This window comes from Myiozetetes cayanensis, unplaced genomic scaffold, assembly GCF_022539395.1.
Source record: "Myiozetetes cayanensis isolate MyiCay16 unplaced genomic scaffold, myiCay2020 scf5-8, whole genome shotgun sequence".
Taxonomy (NCBI): Eukaryota; Metazoa; Chordata; class Aves; order Passeriformes; family Tyrannidae; genus Myiozetetes; species Myiozetetes cayanensis.
Genome location: NW_026087742.1, coordinates 14,672,483 through 14,694,826, shown reverse-complemented (window position 1 = coordinate 14,694,826; position 22,344 = coordinate 14,672,483). Strand labels below are relative to the sequence as shown.

Sequence of the window (22,344 nt, the reverse complement as noted above, 5' to 3'; positions counted from 1 at the left end):
CATCAGGGCATCAGGTTTATTTCTCTACATGGCTTTGATGGGTGGTCTTTATCCTTGTTATTAAAGCACTCTTGGTCTAGCCCTGGATGTCGGATTAATCATCTCCTGGCCTAGGCTGAAGACTGTGAGCTTGAGCTCTCTGCAGCTTTATTCCCATTCATTCTTCTACCTTTTGGATAGTAAGTTGCCTGCAAAATGATCTAGTGTAGGCATGGAAATTAAAGTTATACCTGATGTTTGGAGAGGGAACAGGATGCATTATCTGCAGACCTTTATTGTTGCCCAGAGAGGAGAGAAGATGGGGTCACTGATCTACAGGAAAGGTTCATAGAATCATAGAATAACCTGAGTTGGGAGGGACCCTGAAGGATCATCAAAGTCCAGCTCCTGACCCTGCACAGAACAGCGTTGTCCAAGCTCTTCTTGAACTCTGGCAGCTTGGGGCTCTCACACTTACAAGAGCTCACGTAGCACTGGACTGAACTCCCCTGGACATAAAGGATTTTTGCAAGTTCTGCTTTATGCACACATTATTTTGTGTTCTGAAGCACAAATATCCAGTACCATATATATTTAAAAGTAAAACCCAGCAAAACTAGAACCCTAATCAAAACAAACTAAAAAACACAAAACAAGACTCTACATGAAAGAGACTGAAAACATTATTCAGATTGCTTATGTAGTTTATATTATAGAGGGTTCTTGCATTTAAGCAAGGTGTTCATGTTAAGAATTTATATAGAGGTTGTTTGGTTCCATCATAAATACTTTGATTTTTGTCCATTTTAAAGATGTTGTAGCACCTTTTCTAGGCAGTTGCAGAATGCCTTTACAGAGTAAAGTATTAGTCTTTCTTTCTGAAGGTGATTTGGAAAAACAGTAAGAACTAAATTGTTGACTAATATAATTGAGTGCAGTTCCCTTTACCTTCCATCAGGTTTCAGTTAGTCAATGACATGTCAGCTGGTGGCGTTACTGCTTTGCTATATGTAATGGTGTAAACTGTCACAGCTTTTTAGTTTTTTTCTTTAGGCAGAGATACCACATTTCAAGCGCCCTGCTTTGGTCTGCTCTTTAAAATTTGAGAATGAATTACACAATTCATTTTGCCATGACTGTGAGCTCCAGCTGGTAAATTCTATGGTTATGGATAGTAATATATTTTTTTTTATTTGTTTCATATCTGTAGGGCACTTGCTTGGGCTTTCCCATGATGACTCCAAATTTTGTGAGGAGAACTTTGGCTCCATGGAAGACAAGCGCCTGATGTCCTCCATTCTGACCAGCATTGATGCTTCAAAACCCTGGTCCAAATGCACCTCAGCAACTATTACAGAATTTTTTGATGATGGTCATGGTATGTATTATCACACCTCAGTTTTTACTGTGATCTATTTTTTAAATAAGAACATCTTATGGCAGCTTGTTCATTCCTTGGTCATCCTCAGGACTATCTTGGAAGTGCTTGCAAAACTGAGCAACAATCTAAAAGCCTGGCAGTCTCACCCTCCCTGCAGTGGTTCAAATGGAAGAGAAAAGAAAGAGTTGGTGGAGTATATGTTTGCAATACTGTGGTTTGGAAAATTGAGAGGTTTATTTAAAAGCAAGTCTTCCTAAATGCCACAGATCTGAGCTCAGAGGGTCCTTTAAACAAAGGCCACAAGGAAAGGGATTTTTCCTCACAGAAATTAAAGTGGGTGATACAGTCTACCTAGAGTTAGCTCTTGTTACCATTAATGGCATTTATTATGTTTACAATGCTGTTATATTTATTACATTTATAATGCCATTGTATTTACTATATAAATACAGACTCCTCTGTGCTATATATGGTAAAAGGTAATTTCTGCCCCAGGAGCTTACCTTCCAAAGTCATGTAACTACTTTGTTAAATATGAAATTTAGCTCTTGGAGAATAAGTGCAAAACTTTCATTTTCCAAAGGTAGAAATAAAAAAGCATAGTCTTCACTCTTTAATGAGTTTTAAAGTCTTCACTGTGCTCCCAAAGCAACAGCAGTTCTTAAATAAACCACTGAAATTCCAAAATGCTGAGATAAAAATGACATAATTGAGTGAATAGATCAAGTTGTTATGGTAACTGAAATGCTTATGGATAAAAACTATGGTATGTCTGCTGTATGTAAAGGTTTGCTCTTAAATATTTTGTCAACTAATTTTCTCTGAAATATTTTCTTCTGTTTTTCTTGATTGGAGAATGACTTAATTTTTTCTCTTGATTTTATTAGATCTATTAATCTGTACTGTCCTGTTTTATGGTCCATATTGCTCTGGCAGTGACTTAATATTACCGAGTTAGTTTCCACATACAAAGAGAACTTTCCCTTTTGAGTTTAGTTACTGAGGTACAGTGCAGTCCACGGGGGTAAAAAAAGGGACTTCTCCCACCATCCATAAATAAGCTCTTAGAGAGCAAAAGGTACTCTGACCTGTTTTTCCTCCTCTCTTCCTCACCTGCTGCAGGCGAGTAGAAAGGTTGTATTTTTCCTTTTTTTTTTTGTTTTTTTTTTTTTTGTGACCTGAGTTGTTCTCTTTACTATGCATCCAGCGAGCTGCTTTCTTCAGCAACAAAGCAAGCAAAGGGCCCAGTCTCAATATTGAAGTAAGGTGGGCCTGTGACAACCTGTCCTGGAGGTCTAACAGTGTAACTGCCAGCTTTTTCATGTACAAATAGGCAAGAGCTTCCCATCCTTCAGAGCTGCATTATGGGCTCCTTGTTCATCATGAGTGCTGAGTTCTTGCACGAGGAGTTTGGCAGTCCTCAGCTGCTGACACTTTCCCTTGAATCATGGAATCACAGAATGGTTTGGGTTGGAAGGGACCTTAAAGTTATGTAATTCCAACCTCCTGCTGTGGGCAGGGACACCTTTTATCCACTCAGCTTTTCACAATGTCATGTGTTCTTTGCTGCATGTAAAGGACTTAGAATCTGTCAGTCTGTTAAGGAATAGGTTGGGCTACGTTGCCTTTTCTAAAACTCATGAGTAGTAGTCACTCAGGTATGTAATCTTAAAGAGTTATTGATATGATGAAATAATTAATATATAATTTGAACCTCTCATCACAGAGTTCCATAGTCCTCTGAGAATTAATGTTGTTACTGATTGGTGTGATTTCAAAACCACGGTGTTTAGGGAATCTCTTTTCTTGATAGATCAGCCCTTCAGAGACCTTTGCTGAGTAACAGTCTTCTCTTCTGTTGAAATTTATAATTTTATAGTTATTTATTTTAAATCAAAGATCAGTCTTAACAGAATGCAAACGCTATCCGTGAAGTAAAAATGGTCAATGATTTAAACTGCACTTTCTTCAAATTACTGCGCTGAAAGGACATGCATTATTTTTGGAAGGGATATTCTAGTTTTATTTTCTTATTTCAGACAGTGAATTAATCTGTAGCTCCATCATTCCCATTTGTAATGCACATTGAGTGTATGTATCAGAAACAGGGTCCTAGTAGAGCAATGCTGCCTATCAGCTTTGGGCTGATAAAGGAATAGTGCAAACATGCCACAGTTCTGTGCTTCCTTTGGGTTAAGTATGTGTCTACTTTTTGGGTTTTCCTTAAGTGAGGCAGATGTACTGTTACATAGTTTCAGTGTTTTCCCTTCCATTTTGTTTTCAAGAAGGAGCCCCCCACTAATCTTGCCACAGAAAGAAGAAAATCCCATCTCTTTTAAGTGCTTCTAGGGAGAGGAAACAATCCTCATTCATTTGGGTGTAATTTCAAGAAGTGCAGCAGGCACGATGCAGATCTGAGTGGAAATGAGCATATGAATTGTGCTTTGGGATGACAAACAGGGCATGGCAGCATTGGTGTAAGGAAATAAAATAGTTCAACTGCTCCTTCTTGTGGGTAAGCAAAATTAAATATGAATGAAGTCCAGAAGTTTGGATCTGTTAGCAGTACTGTATTACAAATGAGCAATCAGTGTCTTACCGAAGGTTTAAGTAAGCTTCCCATGCAGATTTAGATGTTCACCCTGTTCTGCTGTAATAGAAAACATTACAGTCTTTACTCTAATTCCTTGACACAGCTTTGTCAAATACTCATATCACTAATTTCTAAATTTGGAAGGTGATGTTGGGGACTAAATTATTCTTATAAAATGTGGGTACTTACTATGTAGGTAGGTAACTCCTAAACTGGGTATTCAAGTTCCCATCGTTGTGCAGAGAGGTCTAATCAATGGCATCAGCAGCACTGCAGCTCATCCGTTGCCTTAGTGGTGCTTAATTACACCATAAACTTGTTTGCCTCAGTAGTGAAACACCTGACAGCTGACTGCACTGCAGACACCAGCATTACATACAGCTAAAGTCAGCTGAATAAATCCCAATATAAATGTCTTGTCCAAGGTCAACCAGGAGGTCTGGGGAGGATCAAGGTCCTGCTTCCCTGTGTCCAGAGGCCTGCTCTGAGAACGATAAACAGTGCTGTCATGATATCACCATTTGTTTTACACTCATGAGATGACCCCAGACAGCAGTTTGACATTTAGGAAGAAAAGGCTCAGTTAGTGTCCAGAAGAGAGTGACATTTATTTCCATCTGCTTTTAGCAAAGCCTTTCCAAAGGTACTAATTGCCTTTATTGTCATGCCAACCACGAGGCTGTGGTATGATTGCCTGGGATTTATTGTGTTCAGCCACAGTGCTCGGTGCAACCTGAAACAAGGACTGTTTGTATTTTAATTAATTTATATCCTGCTTATCTGCTTCCTGCACAGATCTCGTTCCACCTTTTTTTTTTTTTTTCCCCAAGATAGATTACACAAAACATTGAGAGAGATAATGAGAAGGCTTAATTAGGACTGTCATCAGCCAACAATGTTGCTCTATTCCGGGGCACAAAGATGTTCTTTGGTACTTGGGACAAAAAATGGGAATTGCAGAATATACATGTTCTGTATGTTGAAGTTTAACAGTGAATGAAAAGCCCTCTCTGCCCTCTCAGCCAGGGGGCCCAGGGCAAACTTTTCTCCAGCTTCTCAAATCTTTTTTTACTATTGCAAGTAGGAGGTTGTGCCAGCTCATGGTAAAAACACCTGCACTTCATTGCAACCTGTCTAAACATAGACACTGCTACTCCCTACCAATATTTTTTTTTCCTGTGGGGAATCCTTAGTGGTGTTCACTATCTTCAGTTATGAATTAATGTGTTCCGGAGGGGAAAAATGCTATATTTGCTATGTAAGCTTGTGAAACCTGTTTGTTATTCAATGTGAAAGGTATTTGAATGGGTTTTAACTAAAATGATTGACAGATAAGTATAGGCAAGAATGAGACTTTTCTTTCCTTTTCCTCTAAAATTGTGTTTCAGGCGTTTCAGTCAAGGTAGATCTCAGTGAGGGGCAGAGGTGCCTGTCATGGTGAAATGAGATGTTATTATGATGTTTTAAAATACTGAACAAGAGTTTTACCTGTGAGTTTGATAAACTTCATTATAGGTACAATAGCAGTGTATAATACTGAATGTTGATATGCTACTGACTTCCCGTCACTGCCCTAACAATGTATTAGCTTCCTTCCTCATCACAAGGTAAATGAAGTAGGATTTCCACTGTTAATTTACTTTTACAAAGTGTATTTCTGCCTCTTATGTGCTTTTCAGAAGCTCCAGAAAAAAGATAGGTGCTTCCTCACTCCTCATCATGTCTCCAATGTTTTACACTACAACAACCTTTGAATGCCAGGGTACTTTTAAGTATCTTTATCTCATGAGAGTTAGCATTGGCACACCTTGCCTGCATTAAAAAAGTCAGCATAGTCCACATAAGGCTGGGGTAAATCAGGGTCAACAAGTGGGACAGGTTTAGCAAAACAGAGGGTTTTTGGTAGTAAGTGGTAATGCAGAAAGAATTTTTAGCCAATTTGGCTATTGGGTCTTGGTCTTTAGTGGAACAAAATAACAGTTGCAGTAAGTATGAGTTCTGGAAGGAAAACCCAAGTTAATGAGAAATTAGGTATTTTGAGAAATTAGGTATTTGGTTTCTTTAAATTCACTGCCATAGCTTGAAATTCTATTCCATTTTGTGTAAATAGTGAGGTTTTTATAGATAGGCTTTTTTCACCCATGATCCAGCTGAAGAACACTGGTCTAGATTCCAAAGTGAGGTAAATTGTGGTAAGTTATTTTGGCCAAGGATAAGTGAAGCTTGCCCAGACCACATATCCCTTTCATGAAGTGCAAAAGAGGTTACACTGAATAAATAGTTCTGCATGTCAACAAGTGAGGTTTCCAGTAGTAAAAAAATAGCTATCAGTAGATGCCTACAACATAAATGGGAATTTTCATGTTTAGAGTGTGCCAGACAAATCTTGACCACTGCAGTAGATCTTAAAGAACATATATGATTCTATATGTTTATGCAATTTTTTCTTCCTGATATTTATGTATTTTTTATTAAATGGATAGCCCTCTTCAAACTAAATCCATAAGCAGCCGAGTACCATTCTTTAGAAGGAGAGTCTGGACCAGGTTTACCACCAGCATTAGTTTTGATATGCAGCTTATATTTTTCCTCTGGTCTGTTAGGGTTTTTTCTTTTCCTTTTGTTTTGATTTTTTTTCCCTCTGTTTTTTTCTTTTTTTAATGCCTCACTGGCTACAAGTCTGTGTTTTTTGATTTTTCTGGCATCGCTCTAGAAGCTTTTTTACCATTTCTGACATTCTGTCTCAGAACTCAAATGGCAACTTTGCTTACTTTGCTCACTCCTTAAGTCACAAACTGATAGTGTGGAATGCGTCCAGAGTCATCGCATAAAGGAAACCAGGATGAAAGGCCAAAGGGACCCGAGTAAAACTCACTTACACCCTCAGATGGGAAATAGGCAGCTCAGCACCTGGTGTGCTGCTGGGTGAGAACACAGTGGCAGCAGTGTGACCTTGTGCAAAACCTGATGTCATCTCAGAGAGCCTCCCTGTTTTAGTCAACCTCCTTTGAGCGAGGTTTGCTGTCATCATTGTTCTGCCTTACCTGTCGGATTTGCAGCTCTGCAGAGAAAATTAGGGAAATGAGTAATAACGACAGGCTGGATGGCTCTTTTAGGTAACTGTTTGCTGGACCAACCGAGGAAGCACATCGTGGGCCCCGAGGAGCTCCCGGGACAAACGTACGATGCCATTCGTCAGTGCAAGCTGGCGTTCGGGCCCGAGTACACCGTGTGCCCTGGGATGGACGTGTGCTCTCGCCTCTGGTGTGCCGTTGTGCGCCAAGGCCAGATGGTCTGTCTGACTAAGAAGCTCCCTGCTGTCGAGGGAACACCATGTGGAAAAGGAAGGATCTGCCTCCAAGGAAAATGTGTTGACAAAACCAAGAAGAAGTACTACTCAGTAAGTTACCAGCTGCTACCCTAGGGGATTTTTGAAGGCGTGATCTTCAAATTGCTGATTTTTGTGGGAGTGCAAGGGACTTCATGGAAGTCAGATTGAAAGCTGCTGGTTTTTTTAGAACATACTTGGATTGTTATTGGTGAGGGATATAGGAAAAATGCTGCTGAGGTTCAGGAAGCTTGTTCTTCTTCAAGTATGAAGGCCTTTATTCCTGGAAAACTGGGAGCATCCTTTCAGAGTAGATGATGTGCCCGTTCAGTAAATCAGTACCAGGACATAGCTCTCTGACTTCTTGGCCATGGAATACAAGACAAATTAAATCCGTAAATTTAATTTACATCCCTCATCTGAAATTCCCTAATTTCAGTGAAGGGAAAGGTTGATGAAGTTAATACAAAATATAATTTCTGCAGCAGAAAGGTTTGTACCTCCAGTGACAGAGTCTCCTCTGTCCACTATGCATCTGAAGGCTCACGAGAACTGTCAGTTCAGATACTTCTAAATTTACTGGGTAGACAGTAGCCTCACAGAAGAGGTGTGGACTTCTGTGAGAAAATATTTGCAAACTATGAGAACCATTCAAATCAAGCTACAGCCCTTATAACACCCTTTTTTACAGATGTATAGACTTCTACATGCTATTGCAATACTGTTTCTAGGTATCCAGTTTAGCAGAGTTGACAACTCCATCTCTTGCCAGTAATTCAAAGCAGTACCTACACATTGGAGCCCCTGGTGGTCTAGTGGTAAAGGCGCAGCGCTGTCACCGCGGAGACCCGGGTTCGATTCCCGGTCAGGGCCACTCCCGGGCAGATGGAGCTCGTTAACCCTTAAATAGGCAATCCATCTACGTCCTGAGGACCTCGCTGCCACCGTCCAAGTTTGCTTGGCCCTGGCAGATGAACCTTAGGATTAAAGGGTGGGCTCAGTTCCGCGCACACTGTGTCTCACCTAAAAAATCCAATGCGCAGGCTGGAAGGTGTAAAGACCTTCCCCGGATCTTCGCTCACGAAGACTGGCCATTACCTACACATCACAATAATTGGATTTAATTAATCGTAGATTAGCTTTATGAACATATTCTGGGAGCCAGAAGCCCTGAAGCCAGTTTAAAGGGTTCTTTTGGTAAGAAAAGCAAAAGATAAGAGAGCAGCACGTGAGACTTTGGGCAATCTTTCTGTTGCATTGGTGTCTTCCATTGAACAGTGAGAAGGCAGCTGTGTGGAGCAAGGCCTAGTACTGCCTTTGCCAAATGAGATGTTGACAATGTGCAGATAAAAGACAGAAATTAACCCTGCTGGGAGAAAGAAGGCTCCTGAGACCTGTTACCCCCGATTAAAATGACCAAAGAATTGCCTTGAATGAGGAAAATATTAGCAGTGACTTTGAGTTGTCACAGCTTTATTCGCACTTGGATGATGAACTTACCTCCTACTGTTCCCTGTGTTCCAGGCTTCCAGCCATGGCAACTGGGGCTCCTGGGGGCCTTGGGGACAGTGCTCCCGTACGTGTGGTGGAGGAGTTCAGTTTGCTTATCGCCACTGCAATAACCCAGCTCCCAGAAACAACGGGCGGTACTGCACGGGCAAGAGGGCCATCTACCGCTCCTGCAACGTCGCTCCCTGCCCAGCCAACGGTGAGTGCCCTTGTGCTCCAGCCTGTCTGTTTGTAGGCAGTAAATACTGAATATCTGCTGTAGAAGGACACAACAAAGGTCCGCTGTAGTTTCCCTAAAATGTATTTACCAAAGCGAGACATTAATCATTAATACAGTATAGTAATTATTCACCCACATCCCCCCCCCAGACTCCACAGAGGAAGGTCACGTGAATGAAAAAAGATTTTCAGTCCTGGAAAATGCAATGCACATATTAGACCTTTAATGCTTATTATGCCATGGGATTTCCAAGCTAAAACAGTTGAAGGATTGGAGGGCCAGTTCTAAGTAAAGAAGTGACATGATGTAACTTAAAAATTATGTAAAAAAGAAGTTGAAGTAATAGATGGACATAATGATATTTGCAGAGTGGTCTGAAATAGTCGCTAATAATGTGAATAATTCTGCAGCTAAGTCTTTTCGACAAGAGCAGTGTGAAGCAAGGAATGGCTACCAGTCTGATGCAAAGGGTGTCAAGACATTTGTTGAATGGGTCCCCAAGTATGCTGGAGTACTTCCCGGAGATGTCTGCAAGCTCACCTGCAGAGCCAAAGGAACCGGCTATTATGTGGTGTTTTCTCAGAAGGTAATGGCAACCCCAGTCATCATTTCATGCTCCAGTGTAGAAGTGTCCTCTATCTAGAAATCTTTCCCTTCAACCAGGAAAAAGAAGTTAATCCTATGATTCAGAGATTTCACTGTGTGATTAGATTTAATGGTTTGATCCACTGGTTATACATTAAGACCAGAACTGGCCTCTAAAATGAGGTGAGTTTTTCCACATCTCAGTATGTGAATTCATGAAAAATATGAGCCTCTAAGTGCTCTCTGCACTGGTTTGTTCTCAGAAGTGGCTAAACGGGTTTCTGCCTGGAGTTTTCAATTATTCTGGAATTTTCTGGAGAAGAAAGAGTACTATGAGGATAAGGGTAATCTTAACCCTGAATTAGGCTTAGGGAGTCCAGAGTAAATCTTACAGAGCCAACAGCCAGGTAGTGTAGATGTGAGTTGTGGTCAGTTTGTTCTGTCAGATGGAACTCAAACTGGAAGTTACCTGTCGCTGCTTTCAGCACTTTACTGAACTGCTTTTGTGCTGGGGACGTTAGAGAAACTCAGTCTGGTCTGTCAGGCTCTTTGTTCGGAGTAGGTGACCTACATAAGTGACTGTGTTCTGCCAGATCCAGAAAAGTCAGTCTTTTCTGTGGCAGTTTTAACTGAGGCTCGTTTGATTGCCCAGGTAACTGATGGCACTGAATGTCGACCGTACAGTAACTCGGTTTGTGTCCGAGGGAAGTGCATCCGGACTGGTTGCGACGGCATCATCGGATCAAAGCTCCAGTATGACAAATGTGGGGTGTGTGGAGGAGACAACTCCAGCTGCACAAAAGTCATGGGCTCCTTTACAAAAAAGAGGTACTGATCTCAAGTACTGGTAAAGTTATCTTGTGCAAATAATAACTCTGCTAATGTGCTGCTTTCTGTATGTCTCTCAATGCAATTTGCTTTCATATGAAGATGAGGGGAAAAAAGTACATTGCCTGTACTTATATTGCACTTTCCAGATGTGTACAGCTGGCTCTTAGCATTACCCTGAAGCTGGCTAATCGTCAGCTGGCAAAACACTGTACTGAGTTCATTTCTGATACAAAGTGCCAGTGATGCAGGTGAGCACCCCATTAATGGGAAACCTGCCTAGAATAAGGCATGGCAGCTCGTCCTACTTGCTAATCTTGCTGTGTCAGATGGCCTGTGGTTCCTAGAGGAGAGAGAAAACAGAAGAGAAGAATGAATCAGAAAGTTTTTGGGATCAGAATTATCTCTGTATCTCTGAAATTTTGCATTTCCCAGATGTTGTTGCATTAGCAAGTTATACCCGGAGAATGTTTTTTCTTCTCTTCTATGTTGAATGACAGTGAGGGCATTCCACGTGATTTTGTGACACACATTCCATGTATAAGTAATGGAGAGAAGCAGACAGCTATAAATATCTTCCTTAATAGCTGAGAGGGATTATACCCTGAAATCACCTTTTCAACTGCTGAGTATGTATGGAGTTTAGATAACTAGATGAGATTCCAGAAGTAAACATTGGCTTAAGTGTGACTATATCCCTTCATGTCCACTGGCATAATATCAATCTCCAGATGGATTGTTTTAAGTCAAAATATTTATAGCAGTTATCCTTTTTTTTTCTAGCAGAGTTCACCTTTTAACTGTAGTAAAACTAAATGCTTTAAGTAAAATAGAAGGAACCACCCTCGTGGTTTTCCCTCACTACACTGAAGGGGCAGTAGGCTTTGTGCTGAGATAACAGTGTCAAGTAAGTCTCCTGTCTGTCTGAACTCATTTTCCTCCAATTCTTAAGATTCATAGAAAAATGAGGATTTTTAATTATCATTCATATAGTTTCCAGGCTCTAAGAGGATTGCTGTAGAGATCTAAATGCAGGAACTTTTAGTTGACAGTTTCCACTCAGAATCAGTGACTGCATTAGTATAACATCTTTATATAGAAACTTGATTTTGTTTTATATCTTCCAAATTCTTACATAGCATATTGAAAGCTACCATAAGTTGAAATATGACTCCTGAAATGACTTTTTATTTCTATGCGTTTCAATATACAGATTAATAGCAGTCAAAAATGGCTTTGAGAGTGAATATATTCTAAAAATAAACATAACTAATCTTCCTGCTAAACCAATGATTGCTCACCTAACAGTGCCAAAACACCTCTGCCAAAAGGAATGGTTTTCCATCCAAATTAGCAACTATATAAACCAAATCTTTTCCAGTTTGTAAATATTGAAATGCCTGGGATGTCTAAATGAAGACAGTGGGAGATATTCTTCATATGATTCAGTAATAATCCTTATGCTAGGATCCAACCTCCAGCAAAAGTGTTAAAGGGACTCCATGAATTTCAGTGAGGCTATATGCCCCATTTGGAAAGTCATAGTAACCAGTCACAAGTATGTTCTAACTGGATTTTGATTGAATTTTGGACTGATGATTTATTTTTACTGGAAATGTTGTTTGAGATGATTCTTTTATGCGAGTAATTGACTTTAAAATAAACCACTCATTAAAATAGTGAAATCTTAATTGTCCGTAAACAGTTTTTACAGTCTGAAAAGGCAGTGGCTGTAGTAGAATTGTCTTTCCTTCACTGAAAAGTGGCAACTCAGGTGTTGCTGTTCATTATAAATCAAACTATAGCAATCTGAACATTAAGTATACAGGGAAACTTAAATGCACAACTTAAATGCTATAACAACATTTGTTTGTACTTTTTTTTTCTTTGAAAGCAGGCATAACGTAATCTTCTGGGAAACTTGCTTCCTAAGAACTTTTTTTTAAAAAGCTCTAAAACCAAATTATCAGAATTTTGGAAAGAGGAGAGTTAACCCTGCACATAGTTCTTTGTGCATGTGGCGTGTTACAGTTCTTTATGCAGATGACTTGGGTTCTCCAGTATTGCTTTTAGTTTTTGAACAAATGATTTTGTAACCTTAATGACATGTTTTAACAGACCTGTTCTGGCAACTGTTACGTAAAAATATTTGTGCAGTGCTGTAGAGCAGAGTCCCCAGCCTGGGTTTTGCACCATATTCCTTCAGCTCTGTGGAGGTGCTAAATCAGTAGAGTTTTAGTCATTGTCCCATAACTGCTGGAAATAGCAGGGAAATGGCCCAAGCATTTCATGTGTAGTATGTGCAGTCTCTACTTGTGCAGCCAAAAATTCTCAAAATTAGCACTCTGTTCTTTGAACAGTCCCAAAGGACACCCCTTCACTTTTATATATTTTTAATGTATTTTCTCATTAAACCTTTCAGATATAGGATACTTGCAGGATGGTTTTGTCACGGATTTAGAAATGAAAATAGGTGTCTCCAAAGTCCAGGTGGTAGCTTATAGCTATGTATAGTCTTTACATTTTTTTCTATGTATCAGTAAAGTTAAAATAACATACTTGAGATAGTGACAAATTCCAGCACACTTGCGCATTTTGAATGCTTGTCACTTTCAGTAAAAGAATTTATTACCTTTTTCTAAATCTGAGTTAAGATATTCCATAAGTAGCAACAGTGAGAACTCTGTGATGATACAAATGAAACATTTGGGTGCCCCTCTTATTAGACACTTGACAATTAATCTTTCGGTTTATGAATTTCAGAGTAAACAAATTTTTTCTCAGTGATCAAGATTATTTTTAAATGTTCCCAAGGTACCTCTACCCAGCTGTTTCTCTGCTCATGCTTTCCTTAATCATCATTTTAGCAAAGACAGCAAGAAACAGCTGTAACCAATGCATATCTCATTATCTTTTCCTTGGCAGGCAACGCATGCATCGTATTTCGTATCTCCCACCCTTTGGTGAAATATATAAGCTATCTGTTATTTTTCATTCCTCTTGTATCTGACTTACATAAAATTGTTAGTAAAGCTAAAGATTAAGCAATTTGAAAGAAGTGCAATAGAAACTTCTTCAATAACATAAAGAACAACACAGTAGACCAACAGTGGAAGCTGGTCAAATTAATCTAAAATGAGCCTCAACCCAGCTGGATTCAGGGCCTGAACTGAAATGAAGCAAGACATGTCATACCAGAGACTTTGTGAGGCATTGCAGTAAGACTTGAGGCTTATTTCATGCTAGCTACTGAACGCTCTTCTTTCTCTCCCTTCGTTCAGCAAGGGCTACACAGATGTAGTGAGGATCCCCGAAGGGGCAACCCACATCAAAGTTCGGCAGTTCAAGAGTAAGGACCAGAGCAGGTTCACTGCCTACCTGGCCCTGAAGAAGAAAAACGGTGAGTACCTTGTCAATGGGAAATACATGATCTCTACTTCAGAAACAATCATCGACATCAACGGGACTGTCATGAACTACAGCGGGTGGAGCCACAAAGACGATTTTTTGCACGCGATGGGACACTCCGCCACAAAGGAGATTCTTATTGTGCAGATACTTGCGACCGACCCAACGCAGCCCGTGGATGTCCGCTACAGTTTCTTCGTGCCAAAGAAGCCCGGGCAAATGACTAACTCTGTCACCAGCAAAGTGACTCCGCAGCTCACGCAACCCCGCTGGGTTACGGGGCCGTGGCTCTCCTGTTCTCGAACGTGCGACACGGGATGGCACACCAGGACTGTCCAGTGCAAAGACGGGCATGGAAAACTGGCTAAGGGGTGTCTTCTCTCTCAGAGACCGTCAGCATTTAAACAGTGCTTGTTGAAAAAGTGTTAACCTGTGGTTGTGATCTTCTTTAAAAGAGGTTTGATTAAGCCATTGTGGACATACTGGTATTAGGTCTGCCCAGACAGAGAGAAGCAAAGGCTTCAATGTACTTACATACAGTCTCAAATTATGGGCAGAATCTGCCTATTTGGACCAAATGAAGATGTGCACTGCTTTAAGTAATAGTAGGGTTATCTTAATATGTCAAAAAAGTCAGCATTAAAGTTGTTACAAGCCCTCTGTGTCTGCAAAAATGTAAAATAAAATAATGCAAAAGAAGAAGAACTAGTGAATGGAGGAGCCTGGGATATTTAAAGGTTACAGAATCATCTCCCCTTTTTCACCTACCTCTAATACAGTATGTCCTTAGAAAATGTCACATGTACTCATGCTCCCACAGTAGCTTATTTTATACTGTTTTGTAAATATCTTTCATTCAGTATGTCACTTTATATGACATGGTTCTATTAAAAAAACAAAAGACAAACTACATAAGCAAAGTGATTGACCAAAGTATATCTGTAGGCCATGTGGACTTGGTCCATTCTTCAAAAAGGGCCACAGATGTTTTACTGGAAAATGAAGAGCTTGCTGCTGATTTTAAAACGTAGTACCTTTTGGTTTTGACAAAAGGAAATACATTTTCATGCTAGGAATTTCCTGACAGTATATCATTATTCTAAGACAAATACTGTGTTTCCACCAAGAAGTTCTCAGAAGGAGCGTTGCGGCAGCTTTGCAGACCAGGAAACCCCACGTGTACATTGCTCAAATACCAGGACCATCAGCAGCTCCTCACCGTGTGTGTGTCAGGCATGCACAGAAGGAGGATTTGGCTGCTAGGAGGAATTTGTGTACACTGTGCTTGTAAACTTTTCCCTAGTTCCGGCTGTGCCACAGCTTGGGGTCCTTGTTGTCGGTTAACAATAGCTGCTAGCTGCTGCTTTCCATGAAACAAAGGCATACTGTATTTTGTAGAAGCTAGTTAGAGAACCAAAAATTACAGGTAAGATAATCAAGTGTCTTCTAACTCAGATATTCTGAGGCTGTGTTCAGCTGCTTTCTCTGTTATTTTCTCTATGGCTTCCACCTTGAATTTAACAATGTGTAATGTACCTACATCTTTTCAAGAGGCTATAAAGGTCAGAAAAACACAGCAAGCAGTTAATATTTTATCACTGTTTTGTCCATCATGTCTAACTCTGGTATTCATCTTACCAGCAAACGTTTATAACTATTTGTCTTTTTTGATTGTTTTGTGTGTGTTTTGGGGTTTTTTAAATCTATAGAAGGCATTCATGTTTTGTATATCTACCACATTTGGGAGGAAGAGGGGTCATTAGGAAGTCAAACCACATCAGGATGTGGAGGACTTGTCCAATATCAATAAGACTGTTTCCACAGTACAGGCAGTAGCTGGTAATAGTTTTTATTGGCAGCAATTCCTGAATCCCATTATTGTTTGGTAGAAGTTCTGTCACTGAGGATGGACATTTCACCTTATGCAGGTGGAGGCCTGATAGCAATCCTGTTAAAATTGCTTCCTCTTATATCAGCAGGCTTTGAATTAAGCCTTGAGATAACAGGTAGTGAAAAAAATGGTTAAAAAACAGATAGAAGTAGAATCCCATCTGTCTTTTATGCCTTTGTTCATCCACACAGGAGAGTACAGGACAGCAGGATTTTTCAGACAAGCCTCACAGCTGTAAGTCAGTGGTACTTGAGCACCTCAGGCTCTTCTGAAAATCCCAGGCATGAAATCAGGAGGGAAGACTTGTCGGAGTGTGTAGTAAGAAGGGCAAGTCTGACTCCAGGCTGACACAAACATGTTTTTGCAACTGTGGCATGTTTGTATGAACTCTTAGAAATCATGTGATGATTTCAAAACAGCATAGAGTTGCTACATCCACAACTGTGAAACCTGGAGAAGTATCTATTTTTGAACCTTGTTCTAAATAAACAGTAACAGGGGCAGGGCCTCCTCCTCTGTTAAACAGATCACCAACAAATGTTACTAATCATCTTCAGCTTTCAAAACCGGTGTGGCCTTCTGTTCAGGAGTAGTCCCTATGCAAAATTGTGGATCTTGAGGAAAACCCCCCATTTAATCCTGATCCCACCCCAAGAACTGAGAGGCTCTGAATATTTGCAGAGAGCCTTCTCTGCCTGTTAAAATAAGATCACTTTGGAATGCCTTATTTTCCTTTCAGATAATCAAATTTCTATAGTTATCTATATGTTACCCATGTTCTAGAACCTCTCGAAAAAGTCTGTAACAAACAGAAACCATCATGAGAGGAAAAATCAAGAGATGTAATGTGTCTCATCACAGACTTAATATTTGTCTCAGCATACAGCTGCTGCATTAAGTGGTATTTGTTTTTCCTGTGTTTTTTTCATAATAGAGACAGAATGTACAAGTATTTGTCTTTTCATGATGGTAATAATTTATTATATATTCGAAAGGATGAGTAAAGCTTTTGGATGCTGTTTAGGCTCCAGAAGAGTAATACCATACACGGGTATAAATTTAAAACTTCCTTAGATCAAGAGTATCTTTTCCACTGAAAGAGTTTATTTATATAAATATAAAGAAGTATGAGAACAAACCACTATAGTGACTTTACCCTTTTCACCAGTGTAGCAGTGAAGCACATTATCATGAGCAAAGAGCAGTTGCCCTTCTATGGTGAGAGGGCAACAGGGGACAGACCAAGGCAGGACCCCAAAAGTGTAAGAGCAGCTAGGTCAGCCTGCTGTAGTTAACTCTTGCTTTTTTAGGTGTTCTTGGTAGTCGGATTCCAATTCCAAACCTTCCTTCTGTCAGTCATGGCTATCTCATGTAACTGGTGCGTGAAGAATTGGTGCAAGGTATCTGACTTTGTCATGTCCACATCTGTTCTCCACTTAATTCTGTGTCGCTCACTCCGTTACATCACTGTTTACATCACTACCCAGTGTTGCCAAGCTGGAGTCATAAAATGCACCTAGGGGATAGAAACCCAGAGTTTTGCTCTTGGCATATTAAAGAACAATCTTCAGTTAAATTCACACTGACTTTGGGACACACTTCCAGTGCCCTTAGGTGAATTTGGACCTCTAAGCATTGGTGGGGTTTACATCATCTGCTTTTCAAATAAGAGATTCTCATTAGGAAAAAGCCTGTCAACTTTGGTTTGACTGTATACAAGAAATTAAATTTAGCTGCCCTCCTGTGGAAACAGTTTTATCACAAGGGGGAGAGGGAATAGTCTTGTGGACTAATAACAACTGTTTAAAAAAAAAAAAGGCAACACAGCACTGAAAAAATAAAGTAATTTATTGTTTTTACAACTGGTATGTGAATGGATGTAATGAATTTATTTATTCTTATTTAACAAAATACCATTTGTGCAAATTCTATATTTAAAATGTTTTGCTATCATCCCTGTCTCTCTTTCTCGCTCTCCTTTAATTTATGCTTCAGATTTGTGTTGAAAGTATGCCTTGTGAGTTTACATAATATATGGCACTGGTTATTTTTTTTTGTATGATTTTATTTAGAAAACTTTCTTCATGAAACAGGAGTATATGTGTATACATGTGTGCACACTGTATAGATGTATATTCTTTTTCTGCTACCATCTTTTTCTTAGAGTAGGTTCTAGATTTGTAATTTTGTGACACCTTGTGCTCAAAGCTCCCTGTTACACTTACACTTCAAAAATCTCTCAACTAGGGAGTCATAAAAGTCTGTGGACTGGAAAAAAACCATAATGGCTCCTGAAGAAGTCAGACAATAGATATGCTTCACTTAGACATGTGCAATTCGTGCTGCACCTCAGACTGACCACTCAGGCTGGTGCTTCCATTGAAGCAGGCACAGACTTTTAGTACCTGGGAGTCCTCTATATGTGAATGAAGTTCTTGAGTTGCCAGGGTGGCAAGTGAGTCTTCTCTCATGCAGCTTCTTATGTTAAAGTGAAAACACTAAAGAGAATAGTCTTGGGTGCCTCTTTAAGAAGTAGCTTAAACAATGTATGATTTGGTTTATGAAGCCTGAACCATTAAAAAAAGGTACTTTTTCAGTGTTTTCACTGTTTATATACATATATAAATATGTATATATGGCTATAAAAAGTCAAAAGCCCAGTTTGGAACGCTTTTCAATGTTTTACTTCATTGTAATCTAGCTCTTTGCACCACATCAGGAAAAGTTAGATACAAAAAAAGCCAGTAAAGCATGTTTCCATGAAAATAACAATATCTGTTTTACTTCCACTTTTCATCCAGTTCAACTACTGCAGAACTCAAGGGAACTGGTATTAGGTCCAGTGTAAGGGGGGAAAATGTGATACAAACAAACGTACACCTTCTCTGCGGTTTATTTAACAATACAAATGACTCCTGTAGCCACTTCACTGTAAAGGCAGTACTACAGACTGCTTATAAACAACTTCAAGCTGTTGAAAGTCCCCTTGCCTACCCGTGCCCACATTCACCCAGGTCAAATTCCAGCTCATCCTCTCTGCACAGCCCCTGCTGCTGCCCAGGGACTACCGAGGACCCAGAGCCAGCCACGAGGCTTTAGATGAATTAGTGGTGGCCAGTGGGTGATGCTGCCTCACTCAAGACACAATCCAAAAATGCCAGGGAGTGGCTACAAGCCGGGTCCTTGATGATCTTCAGGGCAGGCTTTAAATAGGATTTGTAGGGATGGCTCATTAACAATTGTGGGCTGCCAGCAATATGTTTAGGTGAGTGTTTCTCCTCATGCTAATGAATGCCATGGTGTTCTTTGCCACTGAGGGAGATGGAGCCTATGACAAGAGGCAAAATTAGATTCTCTGAGCACGGGCTGCAATTTTCAGGGGAAAAAAGTTGCTTGGTTTGGAGGGGTTTGTTCCTTTTTTTAATTAAGTGATTAAATTTTATAGAGCTGCCAGAGTGCATCGTTGCATTCATACTTGTAATTTGCAACGTTTTCGAGAGGTGCTTTTTTCTGTGGGTACGCTGATACTAACTTGTGTGGTAAAGCTAATTCAACATTCTTGCTTTAAATAACACTGCAAATGCAGGCATTTCTGGTTTATCAGGTGTACCAGTAATGACTCTTAGTATAAGAGAAACGAGGTCCTCAACTGGGACCCCGGAAGGTGGCTTTGGGCCTTAGAAGGTTGTATCACAAGTGTAAGTTTTCAGTGATAGAGTGCAAAATTTGGAATGCCCAAACACAGGTGAGTGGTGTAGGAGCTTCTCTCCAGAGGCACCATACCAAGCACCCCAGTACCCACCCCTCTGCTCTGCACACTGCAAGCTTACACGTTGAAAACAGAACCCACAGCGTTGTTCGCTCTGGATGTTGTCTGTGGGGGGTTCTTGATCACTGTCAGGACAGTAAAATCATCTCCACACCCATCAGCCTGGCTTAGTCCCTGTTGAAACACACACATGTAGAGCTTCCCTGTGGCTAAATGCAAGTGCATATTGTTTGTCTGTGCATGTGTATGCTTGTGTATATATAAACATGTACATGTACATACATACAGAGGCAAGTTTTTGTGTCTCCATTACTCCCACTCACAGGGGAAAAAAAGTTACACTGGGTTTAGTTATATCTGTGTAAATTTAGGATAACTTCATTACATCATTTGGCTTTGCAGGAGGTGCTTCAGACTTATACCACTGTAAGTGACAGCATAATTTTAACTTAGAGTAACTGGTTTACACACTTTATCATATGAACTGTGAAATCTTCAAATAGTTTATCATATGAAACATAGAGACAGTCAAGCATAAATGCATTGTTAAAATCCCATCAGATACAGGAAATAATACACTGAATTCAAGTTGGAGACAGTGTATACGCCTGTACAGCAATAAACCCTTCTAACTTCTATAGCCAGGTCATCTGCCCAGCACCAGATAAGATAAAGTGAACGAGGTATTGTAGGAAAGACTAAGGGGAAAGCACAGTGTTTGGTTTTGCTTAGTTTACTTCACGTGCCTCTTTATACACTGTTGGTGTCAGCACATTCTGGGAGGTGTCACTTTGTGCATTACAGATAACTTGGCTGAAATACCAGTACCCCTTGTAAAAACAAGATGTGTCACAAAACTTTTTTTTTCATCCTAGTATATGTCCAACCGAAGATAACATTTTTAGAGCACTACTATGTCAGCCAGTTTACATCCTAAAAATGTTATGCAAAATAAAGATTCATTTGAACTGAATTGTACAAGGTCTACACTGTACTATGACACATTGAAGGCCAATATTTTGTTTTGTGAACTATTACATATGTGTAATTTACCAGTTGTAATCTTGAAACATTTGATTCTGTGATTTCAGTAAAAGTAATAAATACAAACTGTATCATAGGTCCAAAATACTCGTTTATATGGTATATTCTGGGCAACTGTTTGCTGTTTGTGTCCCACTACAGGCAGAAGAGCATACAGAGCTTGAGCTGATTTCTACATTAAGGCATTAATATCCTTTCTGTATGTAAACACTGCACTTCAGTTGTGGTTGGGTGGAGTTGCAGCAAAGTGTTTGGGGTGTCAGGACACATAACAGGAGAGTGCAGAAGGTGGTATTCAGTGCCCTTCCAGAGCCTCAAAGATCCCTATTACAAAGATTTACTCTTCTAATAGGACCATATTATTATACCTTATAATTCATTTTTCACGCTGACTTCTTGCTTATCCTTTCACATTCCACAACATTAAGTTGAAATTTTTCTTGTTTCCAAAAATGATGCTTTCCAAAGAGGTGTTCTTCCCCAAAGTAAAAGCAAACTCATCCTGTCTAAATCTTACTCCATGTGTGCGTCTAATCTATTGGTTGCTGGTGGGTTTTATGAATTTTGGATTTTGCCTTTTATTAATTTGGAGGTTTTGATTTATTTTGTTTTACAAACTGTGAGTGAAACTGGTTCTTACTTACAGAAACAGTTTTATACATGCCTAGGAATAGCTTTTCATCCTAGACTGCTCAAAGGCAGTGAAGCTTTACAGAGCTGTCAGTCCCTATAGAGGGGCCCAAGATCTTCAGAAAAAAATTGGCTAATAAATCTGCTTGAAGAGAGCTGTCCTACTAGTGCTTGGTACAGTATATGCACAATATGTCATACTTTTATTATTACTACTGTATATATAGAGATAAATACACATATATAAAGATATTTTAGAAAATCTTGCTTATACACTTACAATAGATGGTTATAAGGCCCATCAGAAAGCCCACAGCAGTCAACACCAGTGAAGGGTACAGTGAAAAACCTGTGCTAGAAGGCAGTTTGGGCATTTACCCTGCCTAAATGTTTTAGGGAGATGGATCATCTGCTACATTCTTCAGTAAAAGTTGACTAAAAGGTTTTCACCCCTGCCTGTGTCTTTCCTCAGCCAGGGTCCTGGAGCAGTGCAAAACCTCCAACTCCTTGTCTCCTGCCCACCTGCAGGTAGAAATACCAGACGTGCAAACCAAGCCACAACTTTGTCCTCTACTTTCATTTTGTCTCCTAAAGAACTCTGCAGGTGTTACCACCTCTGAGATAAACCAGCACCTCCTCCATGTCTCGGTCTGCAGGGCAAGCTGCAATGTCCCCAAGTGATTATAGCAGGTCCTATCTCCCCAAAATTCCGTTTTTATTTCCCATTTTAGAGTTTGCAGTAGCTCAGAGAAAGCGATTACTGGGAACGGAAATCCATTCATATACAAATCAAATAGAGCAGACACAGCAGTGTAGACTTTCTCAAATGTCCAACGCTGCCATAATCCCATTACTCTGCAGGGACTGTTCTGTATCAGGAAGATGAACTCATTCTCTCTTAATGTATTTTCCATCTCTTCATAATGTGACATTTCACCTCTTCAGAAACTATCCATAATTACATGTGAGGAGGGAGACTTCTATTCTCAAGCCTCTGAACCTGCAGACCCAAATCTCATTTTTAGGTGGGGATGCAAAATGGATTTGATCCAATTTCAGTCTTCTAGCCAAGCTGATCCAGTTTTTTTAAGAAAAAATTAGTTTTGGAAACCTCAAAATACATCCAGTAATCAAACTAGAAAATGTACAAATCTTTCCACATTGCTTACACTGTTCCCC

At 39.9% G+C, this 22,344-nt stretch overlaps 1 protein-coding gene across 1 annotated transcript in view; it reads left to right on the top strand.

Moving 5' to 3' along the window:
* The window catches only part of ADAMTS5 (ADAM metallopeptidase with thrombospondin type 1 motif 5), a 46,896-nt gene extending 26,276 nt beyond the window's left edge, over positions 1–20,620 (top strand). Inside the window, exons 3-8 of the mRNA XM_050332716.1 lie at positions 1,190–1,357; positions 7,070–7,353; positions 8,806–8,989; positions 9,421–9,596; positions 10,248–10,423; positions 13,705–20,620. Of these exons, the coding sequence (XP_050188673.1) occupies positions 1,190–1,357; positions 7,070–7,353; positions 8,806–8,989; positions 9,421–9,596; positions 10,248–10,423; positions 13,705–14,260 (1,544 nt within the window). The 3' untranslated portion in view covers positions 14,261–20,620. The remainder of the gene's footprint in view (positions 1–1,189; positions 1,358–7,069; positions 7,354–8,805; positions 8,990–9,420; positions 9,597–10,247; positions 10,424–13,704) is intronic.
* Positions 20,621–22,344: the final 1,724 nt, after the last annotated feature.